The sequence below is a fragment of the Larimichthys crocea genome, chromosome XVIII, assembly GCF_000972845.2.
Source record: "Larimichthys crocea isolate SSNF chromosome XVIII, L_crocea_2.0, whole genome shotgun sequence".
In the NCBI taxonomy this organism is placed as follows: Eukaryota; Metazoa; Chordata; class Actinopteri; family Sciaenidae; genus Larimichthys; species Larimichthys crocea.
In genome coordinates this window covers 4,865,857-4,883,300 of record NC_040028.1, presented here as the reverse complement: position 1 = coordinate 4,883,300, position 17,444 = coordinate 4,865,857, and the positions used below count along the sequence as shown (strand labels likewise).

Here is a 17,444-nt window from a genome sequence, read left to right as displayed (position 1 = left end):
CAGGCTAAAGGATGCGGGGTCTGATTATGACTGCAACCTCCAAGCTTGTAGAATAGAAGAAGCACATTAATGGCTGTGTATTATTAGGAGATAAGAGTCCCAAAGCTGGAGAGTTGTGGACCTCAGCAGTAATAATATTACAGTGATGAACAGTATTTTGAGTGAACCAACAGCACTTGATGAGTCGCAGCTTCCTTATAGGAGCAATAAGTAACATTTTATTTCCGTGGTGCATAAAATGAGCATAATATTCAGTATGTGCAGGGGTTTATGGGGAGGTTGATGAATGATGAGTGGAACAGCAGTTAATGTACTTGTACCGTCTGGGATTTCTGGTGTATTTGCAGTGCTTCTGTCTCCTAACTATGTCATGTGGACAGAATCACACACTACGATATCCAAACTCAAGGAAATGAGGCGCATGATCATTTTATGATGATGTGACACCTATGATAATTTTCCTTTTCCTTTTCTAATTAGCTTGATTACTTATCTCCGACCTCATTGTGTCATTCGCAGATGACTGTAATTCAGGGTATAATATGCTGGAATAGCGGTCACAGCTGCAGCTCGCTAGAGGTCATACATCTTATATTGGCTGTTCAAATATTCATTTTGACCTCTTGAGTGAGCAGCTGCTTCACATTCACGCAGTTGCATAAAGATACACACCTGGAAGGTAGTGAACTTGGCACTAGCTGCATACCCATTTTAACTCTGCAGTTGCAGAGCTGCCCTTTGGATTTTCAGAAAAAGTTCACACAAAGAACTATTGACTTTTAGAGGCGCAGGAGTCAGGAGCATTCGACATAACTGTTGCATATTAATCATGATAATGGTGTAGTCAGATTTTTAAAATGGTTACTTTGTGAATGGGGAGGTTGATATTGTGCCGTACTTTACTCCTCTGGGGAGTCTCAGAGGATGGAGATTGAGAAGAGGAAAAAAGATAAAGAGAGGTTTTAGTATTTCCTGAATGACTGAAAATGATAGTTCAGTCCTGTTATGAGGCTTCTTTATACTTCTTGAGCTTTCGCGTTCACTTGCCTCTCTGCTGACCCTGCTTGGCTCCTCTTTCTTTTTGGTCCTCCTACATGTTCGCCCACTTTCTGTCTACAACCTCCTTTTGTACTCTGCAACTTTCAACTTTTTAACATTTACTTTCATCTACCAATATTTCCCGCTGGTTCTTTCCACAAAGTCATGCTTGTCTTTTCATGTAGCGGCTTTCTGTTGGCTCTCAGAGATCCTCATAACTTTGAATGAAAGGTTGGGAAAAGCACAGGAGCGATGTCCTCGTCAGCTGTAACTTCATGAAGCATCTATGTAGGGCTGGGCGATATATTGATATTTTAATCTATATCGATATATTTTTGAACACGATATAGCATGAGACCATATCATTTATACCAATATAGTTTTATTTTGCATTAAAATGACTATACATTTCTTCCCTTGAGTCGCCAATTTGCTTTTATATCTCCTCTCCCTCTGTCCAGGTCTCCCGCTGCTCGTTGACGTCGTCACGTCAGAGTTTCCAATAAGTTCAGAAAAGGTCTCTAGATTTGTGGCTAGTCGCTTTTTGAGGGAAAAAAAATCACTAGAGCGTCTGAAAAGTTGCTAAATATAGCGACAAAGTCTCTAAGTTGTCAACACTGGACCACTGATTAGAAGGGATGGGAATTGATAAGATTTTTCCAATTCCGATTCCATTATTGATTCTGCTTAACGATTTGATTCTTTATCGATTCTCTTATCGATTCTTATTTGGGAAAAAAAGGAGAACAAACAGTTTGATCAGCATCATCTGGAGGAGGTAGTGAACTAGAACGAGTACTAGTACAGCTGCCAGCCTCTGAGCCAGCCAGAATCTCTCTCTCGTCATGGTCATCTTCTAAATGTAATGCAGAAGGCAGTCGTTTAATGTTAACTGTTAACTGTTAGCATGTTTTACAAAGAAGCACATGGCGCTAACATGGTAGGCAGTGTGTTATTTACCGTCCGTCGTAACTGCAGAGGCTCATAGCCTGGCTGCTGCTGCTGCGAGGTTAAGATTCATCTCCAGTCCGACACATGTCAAAAACACGACATTCATTTAAAAATATTACATGTGTGCGCAAATGTTTCTGCATGTTCGTCATGTTCCCTCCCGACGATGTTATCTCCACTTTGCAATGATTGCAAGTTGAGCTGTTGCCATCTGTTTTGGTAAAAAGCAGCAAAACTTTGGAGCGTTTCAACTGAGTGGGTGCCATTGTTTACTACTGATTGCACTGCACGTGCCAAACTTGCGTAAGTTACGTGCCGTAATTTGTCATGCTTGCTGGAACCGAGCGTGCGTAACTTCTTGCGGAAGTTACGCAACGTAATTCGTGCTTTCTGGAATCGATAAGAGAATCGTTAGATAAACTGCCAAACGATTCCATGGAATTGAAACACACGGAACCGGTTCTCGATTCCTATCCCTACCGATTAGTGTGTATACTAACTGTGTATACTGTGTGCAGCTGGGATTTGTAGCGTGAGTGGTGAGAGTGCGATTTACCAGCGGGCCATTAATAATAGACATATGAAATTATCCAGCCACTGAAAAAGTATCGATTATATATATATAAACATGCCCAGCCCTACATTTATGTCTTATCTTCCTTTTACAGCCAGAGAAGAAGGCCAAGAAATAATACGCAAATATTAGATATTGACAAATGTAATAATGTATATCCACCCATCATCTTCATGTTGATTAATCTACAGTTCTTGGTGTGTTTCTGATGGACGGCAGCTAATTCTGAAGTTTAAATAGTATATGTTATGATTTAAATTCATATGAGTTTCTTATTTTTCAGTGCACTAAATGTCTTAGTTTCTCCTTCACAAATCAGGCCCATTATGTTTCTGATTAGTTTCCCCTCATAATTCCCAGACTTGCAGGTTCTTTTTCTTTTGTTTTTGTTTATTAAACAAATTGGTTGGTGCGTGACTGGACAAATGAATCTCATGTTCCTATTTGTTTTACCATGTGTCTTGTGCAGGCAATTCCCAACTAGGGGCGACCATTGTGGATGCCTTAGACACCCTCTACATCATGGGGCTGCATGATGAGTTCAAGGACGGCCAGGAGTGGATCGAACAGAATCTGGACTTTGGTGTGGTGAGTACATCCCTTCCTTTTCTAACACATGAACATGTATGCAATAACAGTTATAAAATAATCACCCACGCAGGAATTCTATAGATTTGAACTTCTGTGAAGGCTTGTATAAAATCACTTTCATCTAACAAGGCCAAAAAAAATGGGTTGCACAAAATCACCATAAGTGTTTCTGTATGATGCTGTAAGGGCAAACCTTTTGATCGATAAGTGTTTGCCCTTGGCTAGTTTAGTATTCCTCTATATGTTGCTTTGAGGACGTTTAAAGAACCATTTTTCTCAGAAGCATAGTATGGCTTCAGGTACAACTTCAACTTTTACCTACATGCGTAAAGTACGTTAATTCACAGTTTTACGTGGGTTGATTAAATGTTATTTTGTCATTGGCAATCAACCTGACCTCTGGCATTGAATAAAAGCCACATGCGGACCTTTTGAAGAAGAGAACCCTTGATAAAGAACTATTTCAATTACCCTAAAGGAGGCTCACTGAAATGCCTTGCTTTAACAATGAAGTTCTAGATACAAGTGTTGCTGAACTTTTGACCCCTTGAACAATTCTCTTTTGCAACTTGTTTTACAATAAAGATTTAGCTGTCAACTTTGTAGCTAGCTAGCCAAGCGTTCACATAGCTGTCTCAAATTGTTTTATTGAAACTCAGAAGTTTTTGTCGACTGCTTATATTTTTTCCTTTTGCACTCTCTTCCCATTTTGGAGGAGTTAACAATCACAATAATGCTGTCAAGGATTGTTGAGGAATCATGGAATAACTGAAGTTTACATGTATTATTTCCTTATAAGCCGTAGTCTGAACATATAGGCAAAGAAACCATCTACCAAGCTTTAGGATAGAGAAGGGGGTGAGGGCCATTGCTGGGTTGGGTCTATTTGTGCTGATCAGATTTTTTTTATTTCTCTGATGAACCTCCATTTAGCGATGCTGGAGCTCCCTCACTCTCATTCACTGTCTATGTCTCTCAACCAGTACTTGCTCTCTTCCTCTCTGTCTTGCTCTGTCTCTCAAACCATCAGACACAAAACACACAAACTTCTTGTGTTGCTGTTTTGCAGCATAAATTGCGAGTCAAACACAGATTTAGAGGCTGAGTACAAAAAAGCCAGAACACAACAGGTATAGACGTCAGACGTTATCAGACGTTAGTCCATAAATCCACCTGGATAGTCTCAGTTTCAAGCTGACTGTAGAGGTTTTACCGGTCTGATCGTCATCGTGATTGGTGGCTACAGCGTGACGTCAGGCTACGGTTCTTCTAAAGTTGAGTCCTGCCCAACTTCTACGCCGCAGGTCGCTGCACTACTCACTCACTTAAAAGGATGAAAAAAACCCTGTGTTTTTGCCGCAGCAAATCAGGGCTCAGGGAAATACTTTGCATAATGGATCAGGTTCAAAACTCAAGGTAGTGTATACTGGGTAGTCTGTTAATGACCTAAATACAGCTTCACTTGAATGGTTTTGTTTTGCTGCTTGGCTAACTGAACCTCATTCAAGGATCGAATCCTTTCACAGTTTGATTATCTGCTCCTGGTGTGAAAACACAATAAGTCAAGGGTAGTAGAGAAATGCTTGAATTGGCCAATCACCTTGATAGTCTACCCTTTCTGATGAGAGCCATGATTGCTAAATTAACACAGAGCTTTCAGCGAGGGGGAACTTTTTATGATGAATTATTATATTATGAGAAAGTAGGAGTAATTTAAATTTAGTTGATGTGCAAGTCTTAAATTCAAGACAGTAAAAAGATGATGTATAGTTTGTAAATAGACATTATTTACAGGTCCACAGTGTTCCAGTGTTTTTTGGAATCATGGTTGTATCTGTTTTCTATACCCCTCTCTTTCCTCGCACACTCTTCTGGTAACAACCTCCTTCTTCCGTCTCTCTTGCCCATCTCTCTTCTCATTTATTTTTCTGTTTCACTCGTCCTCTCCCATTACCAGCTTCTCTCTCCCTCTTTTCCACCTGTCAGTTACCTCCGTCCACCCTCTTTTCCCTTCTGTTGTTGTTTTACTGCATTCCCTGCATACTTTTTTTTTCTTATTGTTTATTCTTTTTCCCTGCTTTGTCTTAACTGCTTTATAACCTCTTTGCAGTCTCTCGACTTGACCACTTTATTGTCTTCAATCTCCCCTCTTCATTACATTTTACAATCGTTTTTTAACAGTTCCTCTATCCATCATCTCCACATCTATCACTTTTAATTCAGCTGACCCTTTGTCCATCCTTCTAGTTCCCCATTTTTACTTTAGCCTTTCTCTTTTGCTATCGGCAATTCTAATTCTTTTGAATTTATTTCTCACCGTGTATCTTCTATCGCTCTCTGTCCTCCCCTCCATCATTCTCCAACCTGTTTTCCGCCTTTTGACTACTTAAGCAAATTATATTTCCACCCTTCCTTTCTCTACTGCCAAGTTGTCATCCCTTCTTTCTTCCCTTTTCACGGCTCTGTCTCGCCTAAATTTCCCTCGAAATCATTATTCTGTTCATACCTTCTCCTTTCTCTTCCTCCTCTCTTTTTTTCTTTTCTTACTTTCTGTCTGCTCCAATGTCTGACTCCCAAGCTTGTTAGTCCCCCTACAGAGGCAATCACAAGGCAGCTAGCGGGTAGTGCAAAGGGGATCTAACAGACTGACACTTCGAGGGCTAATTAACCTCAGAATCACTGAGGTCGAGCAGTGGAAAGGGGATAGAGGGAGGAATTGGGGATGGAGAATGGAGGGGAGCAGTGGAGTTGGCTTTGAGAGAATTGTTGGGGATAGGAAGACGATTGAAAAAGAAGGAAAGAGGTCAATTGAACCTTTGAACACAAAGCTTTTTCAACTCATTCACTTCATTGAAAGCCTTGTGAAAGAGTCGCTACATGTCTTAGCCAGACAGAAAATGTAATGATACCTTCAGAATATGTTGGCTCACTAAGAAATGCCATCAGTTGGCACCACACATGTTCTTTGAGTTTTGAGTTTGAATAGTTTAATTGTCACACATAACTTACGTAACAGGTCAGAAGCTCTTCATGAGCTTCTCAGTTCTGACGTGTAGCGCTTGAAATTGTCCCTGGGACAATAAAATGGCATCAAATTCATGATCATTTCATTGTGAATGAAGTTATTACATAGGAGGCATAAAATAATTATTAAGGCATTAAATAATTTCCCTCTGGGATTATTAAAGTATTTCTGATTCTGATTCATGTCTATGTACTGTAGTGAGACACCAAGGGTGATTATAGTGAACAGCTGGCAGAACTTTCATGGTGGACCAGTGTGAGTCAGTGAAGTTATTAAAGTTATACTTAAGCTATATTCTTTATGTAGAATAAAAACAAACAACAACTTCAGTTTGGGACAATGGCTGTTAAGTGTGGGACAGTTGGAACAGTTGCGGGACACTGAACTTTACTGAACTGAAAAGATCATCTGGGTTGTTGAGACTTTATGATTCTTCTAGCCTTATTCTTGTAATGTGTAGAGAAAGGTAAAAGGCTTCATGTCAATAAAACAAACAAACAAAAAAAGCTTTGTTGACTGTTAGAAGCACTTTGCTTTGTTGTCCTCCTGAGACACTTTAAAACGTGCAGTGTGAATCTTTTGTCTTCTGCTGCTGGAAGACACAGAGTGATTACACAAACAATAATTTGAATTATCCCAAAAAACTTAGTACCCAGTGTAAGACTCAATACGACCGTTAGCCAACCAAAATAAACTTGGTGAAACCTCTTGAGTCTAATAGACAAGTTTAACTCCGGAGTTACCACCCGTAGTTCGGCCGTTGCGCAGCTCGCGGTTCCAGAGAGTGGTCAGACTGGGCATCAGGCGGTTTCATGGTGGGTCCATGGAGTAAAGGATGAAGATCGAGAATAATCAGATTCTGTAGAATGGATAAACGATGAAATATGCACTTTTCGGCTTGTTGCCAGTGGCTGGCAAGCTAATAAACCATCCCTGCCAGAACAGACTGGGCCTCTTCCACTGGCGAGTAGATGCAGCCTTTTTGGTTTAAAACACTGGCATTGCTGATTGATTGTATTGATTATAAAACATGTTAATGCTAGTGCTCCAGCAGGGAAAAGTCCCCACAGACACCAGATTAAAAAGCTCTGTATACAGAGCAAACTCACAGGAACATTTTAGGGATGGACTGTAAATGATGTTCATTTATGCTGCTCTCCAGCTTTAAAATGAATAATCTGCTTCATCTGTTGCATGCCCTGTTGACCTCGGTAAACTTGGCTGATAAATGAAAATGGAGGAGCAAAGCTGTGCTGATCAGATTCATACAGAAGCAGCCGATCGATTAGCAGTGTGCAGAGTTTTTCTTTTAGAATGAATTTTAGATTGTACACCGCAGATGGCAAATTTCCAGCAAGAATGCACGGACAACGTGGGTTGTGCATTACGCCATATGGGTTGCATTCACATCTTTAAAGCCACTTGACAAAAAACGCTGAATCTAAACATGGGTGTATTTCTGTGTGTACAGATTTAAATGAGTTATGACGCTTAGAATAGGAAGTGTTATTTTTTAAAATTTATTTTGACACCATCATTTCTAACAACATATACCTAATGTTTCGCATATCAGAGTTCATCAATCGCATCGACGTGGTTAAGGTTTTGGTTTTCCATAGGTTTTGGGCCTTCGGAAAATCTCAGATGGAGGACAGTAGACTAGAAAATGAAAGGAGATAAGTGGATTAGAGGAAAAGGCAGTAAAATAATGCAAATAGTATAATCTAATAATCTAATAATCTTATTAAGGTGGCTTACTCACTCTAATTGTATTAACTGCATCCTATTTATAAGTTTGATTGTATTTTAGCGTATTGCTGCCCTGTTGCTTATTTTATGTCTCATTGTTGATCTTAATGTTTTATTACTGATCATATGTTTTCATGTGACTTAAATGAACCTTGAGTGCCGTGGAAGGCACCGCTAAATGAAATGTATTGTTATTAAAATAAACACTGGCATTCACATGGCACCATTTGAATTCATCAAATCATCAAGTAGAGAAGTTTTTTTTCCGGCACAGTGAAATAAAAACAGGTGCAGGAGCAACCACTGTAATAAAACTCGCCTTAGCAACAAACGATATGAGATTCATGCCTCATGAAAAAGGTGGAGCTTTATAAAATGTATAACAAATGCAATAACAATGACCGCAATATGAGATAATGAGAAGAAATTGTAGATGCGATTGAACCGAGTAATAAGAGACAGAGGCAGGAGAGACAAAGAGAAGCTCTTTGGTTATCCAGGAGGGGAAAGGAGGAGAGATTAGAGAGCCAAGAGAGGATGAGGTTAGAAGCTCCTGTTAACGAGCGCGAGAAGGAGGGAGGTGTGGTTTCTGTGTTTTCATTTACAGCCTGCATTGATGCTCTTATATCTGCATGCATTAGGCAAATGATTCAGGCATTATCTTCCAGCCACTGTAACATTTATGAAAGGTGAAGCTAGCTTAGGTTGAATCTTAGCAATATGGCCAGGGCATTACTCCGGCTTTTGCTCAGGCCTTTTACAAAACAGGTAATTCCCTGGCTCATAGGGAGCAATACTTTTCAAGCCGGCAGTTGCCTGGCAGCATAATTGGCAGCAAAAGTGTTATTAAGCTTGGCCCGAGTGAAAATCAAAGATTTGTTCAACCCAAAGGGTGCAACCATATCCGACCTCTCTCATCAGAGCTCTGAGGCGGTAGTAAGGGCACAGTGTGCGTTTATGTTGTGGAGATGAAAGATGTCACTCATGGTTTAGTTTAAGCTCTCACGTGCATGCGTGTGTGTGCAAATCTAACTGTCCATTCCCAGCAGCCTAAATGTTACTTTGTGCAATGGAAACCAAACTTCAAGTTGTAGAAGACGACTCCCAGTGAAATATAAAAGAGATCCCCTAAGTTTGTGAGAGTGGGTGCAATGTCTTGACATAATTGATCTCATGTAAATGCAACGAAGCGCTGGTTGTCTGTTGTCCTGTATTCTTGCGGCTGTGTGTAGGTGTCAAATATTCCTCGCTTAATATCATGCATTTATGTCTCTTATATGCTTTTAACAAATGTTTACACATTTTCTATGTGTATTTTCTCCACCGCTTCTCAATCCAGCAGCCCACCTGCCGCCGTCACCACCAGCTCCACCACTAATGAATGATTAAATAACTGCCATGTCAGGTTGAGCCAAGCAGTGAGTCATTGTTGGAGTCTCCAGTGTCCTGGTAGGGCCCCCGCACTGCAGCCTGCCCTCAGATGATGGATGTGTTGGCGTAAGGTCTGCATCCATCGGCAGGCTCAAAGATCCAACAAATTAATGGACTCTGTTAACTGCGGCATTAATAACCCGGGTTAGATTGAGGATTTGATCAGAGACGACGTGGCAGAGATAGAGAGATAAATTAACGATGGGTGTCGAAGAGTACATTTCAGCCTAGTTTGATTAACCAGATTTAATTATAATGAATGAAAATGTCAGCACTTTAATGTTATATGTGACAGTGCACTGCTAGACATGAGGGAATGCAGAGTTGTCCTCCATAGTCTTTCAAAGAGATGGCTTCATAAGTTACATTCTGCTGCTTGTTTTCAGGACGTTGCTGAATATGGCGTACATACACAGTGAAAGCTGTCATGTCCTGATTAGATGCCTCCCTCCTCTCCCACACAGCCTCTTGCTGAAGGTGAAAGACATTTGACAGTGACTTCCCCGGTTCTGTGTGTTTCTCTCTCGTCACCTGGAATGACAAATTATGGCAGAATATAATATTTTAGCCGAGTCGCCTGGATGGCATTTTTCTGTTATTGTTTGCCTTCAGATTTCAAACACTATCATCATATTTCTTCAAACTGAAAGGTGAAAGTGAAAGGATTGAGCCGAACCGTGTGTGGGACTATACTTGTACCCACAAATACTTCACCATGTCCAATGTTCAAGGATTTTCAGTTTGTCATCGCAGACAACTCTGGAAGCAAAATATCAGCATTTAAGATGCAGGAAGCAGAAAATGTTTCCATGTATGACTAAAAATGACTCAAAACAATTCATTATAACAATTCCCTCTCATTATATTTCTGGCAATTGACTGATTGTACAGTAAATATACATTTAGCTCCCACTCTTACCAAAATGAGTTAAGGATAAGCTGCAGTTGATTCAGATGCAAAATTAGTAACCAGTAGAAAGTTGAGCTCCGTCACAGTCGACTATATGTTCGCCAAAATATTGACCCCAGAGTGTGGACCCCAAAAGAGAGAGGCACTTTTACTGCGGTGACAGGATCCAATTTAAAATAAACAACTGTGATTATCTATGACAGCGAACCTCACAAAGAGAAATGGCTCACAAGATGGGCTGACAGATTTCTGTTTAGAACTGGTGCACGGTGGATATTAATAGAGAAAGTAGAAAAGATTGGAAAGTGGATGTAATTCACAGGGGAGCACGAGTACAGTATGTCATTAAGAAGTGTCTCATGATAGAAGAAATCACATCACAGTTATTGCTTGTATGTATACGCATAGAAGATATTAGACTCTGGTTTCACGTTGCTCTCATACATAGACAGATATAGGCATAAATAAAGGTAAGAAGAACAACGAGCATGACAAGGTAAATATTTACAGTTAAAAATACATAGAAATATCTATCTTATCTAGTCTATAACTTTAGACAGAAGGAAATCACTGCCATCCTGTTTTGTAGTTTCTGAGCAAAATAATTGAAACATTTCAATTAGAATAAAAAAATTGTACAACCTACGTGATTCCTCACTTTCCTGCCCGTGTTCACTATAGGCATTTTTAAATGGAGGCTGCTTTTATAGCCTTTCTGGTCGTTGGACTCGCGGCTCTTAAACTACAGTTGTAAATGGCTAGCAAGTGAGGCTGACTGACAGACAGGGAATTAGATAGATAGATGGATGAATGGATGCTGCCAAGCAAATCTGGCCTTGAGGCTTTATGAAAGCTTCCCATCCGTTCATCACTCAGTGCTTCACCCTCACCCCATGACTATGGCAGCCGCTGCCATTTTGCTGTGCACCTCCTGCCGTGATGATTCTTTTATTCTTCATATGAATCAAATTCTTACTTTGACTTTTGACCTTTGACCTTTGTTGGGTATTGAAAGGAACTGTCTGTGACTGTCTGGGTTTATATCACGACTTCCACCAGCATTGAAATAATGAAATGTTGGTAGCTGTACATTGACGCTACATGCATCATTTCAAAAGTCTAGACTTGAATATCTCTCTGTAATCAGTTTAATAATGCTGGTCGAGCAGTCATCTTTGTTTCCGGAGCACGTCAGACCACTTATGTACTGGAGGCCAAAATCCAACTTTTACTACAAATGACTCAGATTATGGGAGGTTCAATGTTGGAAGGAAGATCCTATTTCCAAACGTGATCCACACCGCTCTATAGCTAGATATAATGCTGTGGTCTCCAGTAGATAAGAGACATTCTGGTGGAAATTATAGTCCCCTGAGAGGAGAGATGCCAAGATGACTGACAGTTCTGCATCTAGTTCTATTGCACAGACTTCCCAGCAGCAATATGAATTTATAACATCTCTAGACACTGACAAGTGTCAAAGGGCATCCAGCAGAGAATGAGATGGTTTAGGAGTAGGTTAGTGGAGGATAACTGGAAGTCAAGGGCAATTAACGGGCAGTGATTTACCCACCACTGCTTAGCTGAAACTGAAGGATGTTACGGTTGAGCATCAAAACAAATTATGAATGTGGACAAAGTCTGCTCTCGAGACTACAGTTACCTCATCTGGTAACAGAAGAGCACACCGATCAGTGTGTAAGCAAATAAAGAAACATGATAATTTTCTTCCAACCTTGTTGACAGTTCAGCCAGCTCCATTTTTAAAATTCAGAAAATGTTCCTATTCTCTGGTTTTCTCGCTCCGTATCCCCGCTGGAGTGCATTTACTGTAAATCGAGGTCATTCAGATTGGCCTTTAGAGAGATGTGCAAGTCCTCCTCTCTTGTGTGTTTTCATTTTCTTCTGTGAAAATATCAGAGCAAGGTCACATTGTAATTTGCAAGTAACTCTCAGCATTTAAATGTGCTGGACTGCAAGGTGTTCCACATGAGTAATTTTACTGCGTCAGGGTTGCCATGGCATCAAGGAAGCAGTCAGTCACAAAGAAATGTACTAATTTCACATGAATTCATTCACTGAGAGTCTAAAGTGTTGTCTTAAGACAATGCTAAAGATGCACATGCTCCTGGGATTGCAGTGGTCCCTGAGATAGCTGCAGGACTAGCAGGAGGGTGATTTTTCTTTTTGGGTACATTATAGTGGAAAGAATAGAACATTTCAATGAGATTAGGCCCCAATTAAGTCATGCTTTTCAAACAAGGATAGTGGGGTGAACACCAGGGGCCTCATGTACAAAGCATGCGTACGCACAAAAAAGGGGCGTACGTCCTTTCCCACACTCACGTTCAAATGTATCAAACGTGAAACAATCGTAGAAATGTGCGTGCCCCACGCCAATTTCATAGCTGTCGTACGCACGTTTCTACAGCTATTGTTCCTTTGGCGACACTTAGAGGTGAAGCTGGGAAACTCTTAATAATGTGAAAACAAGTAGTCATTAGAGTGATGTGCACATCAGAGACACACTTATGAACAATTAACACACCCACATGTTTGCAATAATATAGGTGGATATAAAAGCATGCACAATGTGATGAAGAAAATGATATTAACAAAAGTTGTTAGAGGACCTTGCAAATGGTGCAATCCGCCGTGAGCGATTTAAGCAACGCAAGGATTTACTTGCAAACAATGATAATTGGCTCATAAGACGATTTCAGTTACCAAGACCAGTGTTACTGGAGATGTGCGCAGAGCTGCGGCCGGCCCTAGAGCGCAACGGGGGCCGGCAGGCCGGCTGCCTGACTACGCTGGGGTTCCCGGCAACAGGGGCATTCCAGCGGGAGCTGGCCGATCGGTCAGGAGTGTGCCAGTTAACCCTGAGCCGAGCCATTTGCAGTGAGAGCCGGTTTCCCTGATGTAATCGGAGCTATTGACTGCACACACATTGCTATAAAATCACAGAGTGAATTGGTTTATGTAGTAGGAAACATTTCATTCCATCAATGCGAAATGCAACAACTAACATCGTGGCAAGGTGGCCTGGTTCAACGCACGACTCATTCATTATGACCAACAGCATGGTTGGGAACAGGCGGGAGGCTGGCACGGTGCGCGATTGGTGGCTTCTATTCCTTTAATTGTCCCGTAACACGGGACTCACACCGAACGCGGAACAGAAGCGGAACGGAAGCGGAACGGTACTTTGCCCGGTGTCAACTCACACCAGACGCGGATCAGCCGCGGAACGGCAGCGGAGCGAGCCGGCCGTATTCACGCGAGATCAACGCGAGAAATCCTGGACATACCCGAGACCCCGCGATAACAGTGTATAAAGAAAACAACAACAACAAACAGCTGACTTTGCTTCTCCGACGTGGAGGAGATTATAAAAAGCAGCTGTTGTGTCATAAATGATTGTGTGTTGTTCCACTTCAACAATTAGTCTCTCGTTGAGACCCTTTGATCGATCTTTGATCACCTGGTGCCACCGGTCATGACGTCACGTTGATGTGAAGTTGTAAAAAGCTACATGAACTGAGTATTGTGTTTTATTTTGAAAGGGGGCGGAAGTTTATTACGTTGATTCAAGGCCCGGTTTCCTGTCTGGTGCGCAGTGCTCTGTTGAAATTTACGAGGTTTAGCCGCGGCTCGCGGAAGAAATAGAAATCCTGCGGAAAGCTCGCGCCGTGGCGCGGAGAGCCGCTTCTGGGACGCTTCTGATCCGCGTCTGATCCGCGCCCGGTGTGAGTGCTCTCATTGACTAGACTGGATTCTATTTGCTATGGTGACCGCGGCGGTGCCGTTCCGCTTCCGTTCCGCGTCCGGTGTGAGTTGGCCTTAACGCTGGTTTACATACGGGACAATTAAAGGAATACATTTTTTTACTTACCCAGAAGCCACCCATCGCGCACCGTGCCAGTGTGCCAATGCACATTCGGGCATGTGGCATTCAAATATCATGTTTTTGGTTTTCTTTATTTTCTGCTGGTGAAATTAGAGCTTTCTAACAAGCCCCTGATTGTCTCCCTGTGTTCAGTATTCTTGTCAGTAAAAGCGGGCGTAAAATGTCAGCCGCAGCGCCACACCTGTCCACACCTGTGTGCGCTGCTCGGATCCCACGGCATTTCCAGCCTCACACACACGCTCCCACTCACGTCTTTTTTTGTTCATATTTATCCCTGTTGACAGGGAACCAAACAGAATCTCCACTTCATTTACTAGAATATCTAGCTCAGACTTATTTTCTTTCCTTTGTTCATCGCGTTATCCGATCGGACAAAGAGGTGAATCTCAGGTCCAGGGCCTATTTAAATAGATTTGCATATGTAAATAGGGGCGTGGACAGGGAGGAGTTGCACGTGCGCTCAATTCCAAGAAACGTGCTTGGATCCATGCGAACGCACACTTTGATACATCTGAATATTTTTGTGCGTACGACAGTTTCCGGGTTCTGGCGTACGGCAAGTTTTAGTATGAAATCCACGCAAGTATTCGTACATGAGGCCCCAGCTCTTTCTCCCCGTCCCTTGTTGCACCCCAAGTTAGGAATAATAGCCAGGGTGACAACTGTGGGCTTAAGTCGTGGAAGAAATATGCATAAAGCTTGTGTGCAGTGTTTATCCACACATAGTTGATTTGTAGTAAAAGTTAAACTTATTTAATTCCTTTACGGATCTCTGATGGCTATATCTGTCAGTAATTTCTAGAATAGGTGATTAACACCAGTGACCGTGACAGTCACTGTCTAATCCAGGATTTGTTTAGGTATACAAATTCCCTTCCAATAGAGTTTTTTCACAGCAGCCATTTTGACATGAAATAGTAGGTAAACACAGGTGTTAGAAATGATACTAATTGAGGTTCCATTCAGGTCAAACAGAGTCAGCGTGCTGCTGTGCTGCATGTTGGCTCACTGGAACCGTAATTAGTATCATTGGTAACAGCTGCGTTGACTCTCACCCCCCCTGCTTTCAACTGTGCCGTGATGGAAACATGTTACAAGTATGCATCACCACAAAAGTCAAAAAGTCAATAGCTTACTTAGCGCCTTTTCCTGAAGTAATATTGCTTGTTTTAATGTCTTAATGGTGATACAGTGTAGGACAGAGTTGTTATGAAATAAGCTGAGAAGGTGTGGGGGAATACCTGTGATTTGGAAGTTTCTCTTCTCTACCTGCAGTTTTTATACTTTGAAGTGTTGAAGTTGAACTGTAGGAAAAAAGATGAAATGAAACACAATCTTTGCTGCAAAACCAAGTTAGTATTCATATTAGGGGTGGGCGATATATCGAATATACTCGATATATCGCGGCTTGTTCTACGTGAGATGTATGAAATGACTATATCGCGACCATCGAGTACTTGTCACGTAAATGTTTTAAGCCGTCGGCATTTAATTCTCCGGACTTTTGCCTGTGTCACTCACTCCTGGTGCTGCTCACAGCACGCAGCACACTTCCCTGCCCACCCAGAAAAATCCCCTGTGCGCATGCGTACTTTTTGTATCAAGTGAGGAGAGACGAGGCCCCGGAGTGGCTGCGCCACGGTCACCGGAGCAGATAGCTGCCAGTCTAGTCAATGAGAGCACTCACACAGGGCGCGCCACGTCTCAGAAGCGTCTCTCCGCGCCGCGGCGCGAGCACCTCGTAAATTTCAACAGAGCACTCCGCACCAGACAGGAAATCCGACACAGAATCAACATAATAAACTTCCGCCCCCTTTCAAAATAAAACACAATACGCAGTTCATGTAGCTTATCACAACTTCACACCAACGTTACGTCGTGACCGCTGGCACCAGGTGAGCAGTCAATCGATCAAAGGGTCTCAACTTGAACGATGAGACTAATTGTTGAAGTGGAACAACACACAATCATTTATGACACAAGAGGTGCTTTTTATAATCTCCTCCACGTCGAAGAAGTAAAGTCAGCTGTTTGATGTTGTTTTCTTTTATATACAGTTTATCGCGGGGTCTCGCATGGTACGTCCAGGATTCACGCGTGAATATGCCGGCTCATTACGCTGCCAAGACGCGCCCGGTGTGAGTTGACACAGGGCAGAGGACGTAGCTAAAACGCGGCGCAGCCATTACTAATCTAATAGAAGGGTCTACTTGAATCATGACTGATGTTATTTTTTGCATCAAAGGGTTGAATTTAACATTCATAGTGATTTACAGGAGAAATAAAAATATCGAGCTATATATCGTATATCGCGATATAGCTTAAAAATATCGAGATATTGGTTATAGGCCATATCGTGCAGCCCTAATTCATATAAAAAATAACCGATGAAGTGAATTGTGTTAACCTCTTTCCCTATGCTCTCTTGTTTTCCCAGAATGCTGAGGTGTCCGTGTTTGAGGTCAACATTCGGTTCATAGGAGGACTGCTGGCCGCCTACTATCTCTCTGGACAGGAAGTAAGTTCCCACCTATTTGTGATATTATGAGTGAGAAGGTATTTCACAGTTGGCAGAGGCGTGATGGACCTCAGTTATTTGTCCTGAAGAGCACAGAGGGGTAGTATGGGAGGGCATAAATAACGCAGGGTTTGAGGATTGCTTTGTGTTTTTATTACCTGAACAGTGGGTGTAGAGGGAAGAAGGGATCCTCTCCTCTCTGTCCTGTCTTTCTCCCACCACTTTTATTATATTCTCTCATCCAACTTCTTCTCTATTGCCAGCAGGCAGGTTTTGGTTCTCTGTTAAGGAGCAGGTGGAAGTTAAATCCAGCCATGTAGCTCTCTTTTTCTATTCTATTTCCTTCTCTCTATCCATCATATCCACTCCAGCTTTCATGCCCAGCCAAGCAGTGCTCCCTCTGTAATGGGTGCAAATACATTAAATATGTGTTCAGTACAACACCCACATGGTCCTCTGTGCTCTCTATTATAATGTTATGTGGGTTTTTTTTGCAAGTATTAGCCAAGGGATTGCAGAGGAAGTCGATTCTTAGTGGTAAGACATTTTACATATTAACTAAGATATACTTTTAACAAACTAACTTAAACTAGCTGTCAAATATGTACCCTTAACATACTGAAACCATGCAGTGTTGTGTCGACTGCATGGTTTCAGTATTTTTCAGTATTTTCAGACAGGGACTGGGCAGTAAATAATATATTACTTGTATTTATAAGTATGGTGTGTTGAAGAGAAAACATCACT

At 41.7% G+C, this 17,444-nt stretch overlaps 1 protein-coding gene across 2 annotated transcripts in view; it reads left to right on the top strand.

Moving 5' to 3' along the window:
* man1a2 (mannosidase, alpha, class 1A, member 2) overlaps positions 1–17,444 on the top strand; it is a 110,531-nt gene that overhangs the window by 53,214 nt on the left and 39,873 nt on the right. For both annotated transcript variants that reach the window (XM_027290790.1, XM_027290791.1), the window contains exons 5-6: positions 3,033–3,151; positions 16,617–16,697. In XM_027290790.1, coding sequence (XP_027146591.1) covers positions 3,033–3,151; positions 16,617–16,697 — 200 coding nt within the window. The remainder of the gene's footprint in view (positions 1–3,032; positions 3,152–16,616; positions 16,698–17,444) is intronic.